Source organism: Penaeus monodon, chromosome 24 (assembly GCF_015228065.2).
Source record: "Penaeus monodon isolate SGIC_2016 chromosome 24, NSTDA_Pmon_1, whole genome shotgun sequence".
Lineage (NCBI taxonomy): Eukaryota > Metazoa > Arthropoda > Malacostraca > Decapoda > Penaeidae > Penaeus > Penaeus monodon.
This window is the reverse complement of record NC_051409.1, coordinates 10,902,156-10,902,856: the sequence shown is the minus strand read 5'-3', so window position 1 is coordinate 10,902,856 and position 701 is coordinate 10,902,156. Positions and strand designations below refer to the sequence as shown.

Below are 701 nucleotides of genomic sequence, written 5' to 3'. Positions count from 1 at the left end.
ATTGTGTCTCCCCATTTCCTCCTCAACGCTCCCAAGCCTTAACGACTGGAATCCCATTAATGCTTAAACCTGTGTTGCAGTGAACGTGGTGGAGGCGCTGCAGGAGTTCTGGCAGATGAAAGCCCAGCGCGGGGCGGAGCTGAAGAACGGCGCCCTGGTCATCTACGAGTCCGTGCCTTCATCCTCCCCGCCCTACGTGTGTTACGTCACCCTCCCCGGGGGGTCTTGCTTCGGCTCCTTCCAGGTGGGTCATCCGGGGGAGCGCCGTGGAGGGCCACCTAAGGTGGTGGAGGGGGGGGGGCGACGCGGAGGGGTCGGGATTGGTAATTGGCCTTTCGGTGGGCTTTCGTAACGGGAGGGACTCTGATAAGGTATAATGGTGATGGGATGTTTGGGGAGGGCATTAGCAATTGCATGATGCGGGTAGTTTGGTGTGGCAAATAATGGTTGTTCCTTTAATGGTAATTATTCTTTTAATCCCAAGGCAATTAAGAAGTTTAAGAGCTATCATACCTTCCCTCTCGTTTTGCACATACGCGCAATTATCTTGCCTTGGTATGCGGCCATTATTTCAGTAAATGTACAGCTATAGTACGTACTTACTCACACAATTACCTTAATCATAAACTAAATATTGTTTCTCTCACTATTAACATTCCATATAGTCATCGTTGCCTGTTTTAATCAATCATATTTCATGG

At 49.6% G+C, this 701-nt stretch overlaps 1 protein-coding gene across 1 annotated transcript in view; it reads left to right on the top strand.

Moving 5' to 3' along the window:
- LOC119588564 (protein limb expression 1 homolog) overlaps positions 1–701 on the top strand; it is a gene marked incomplete at its 3' end in the record, with an annotated part of 45,120 nt that overhangs the window by 40,688 nt on the left and 3,731 nt on the right. The window contains 1 exon segment of the mRNA XM_037937204.1: positions 81–244. Within this exon segment, the coding sequence (XP_037793132.1) occupies positions 81–244 (164 nt within the window).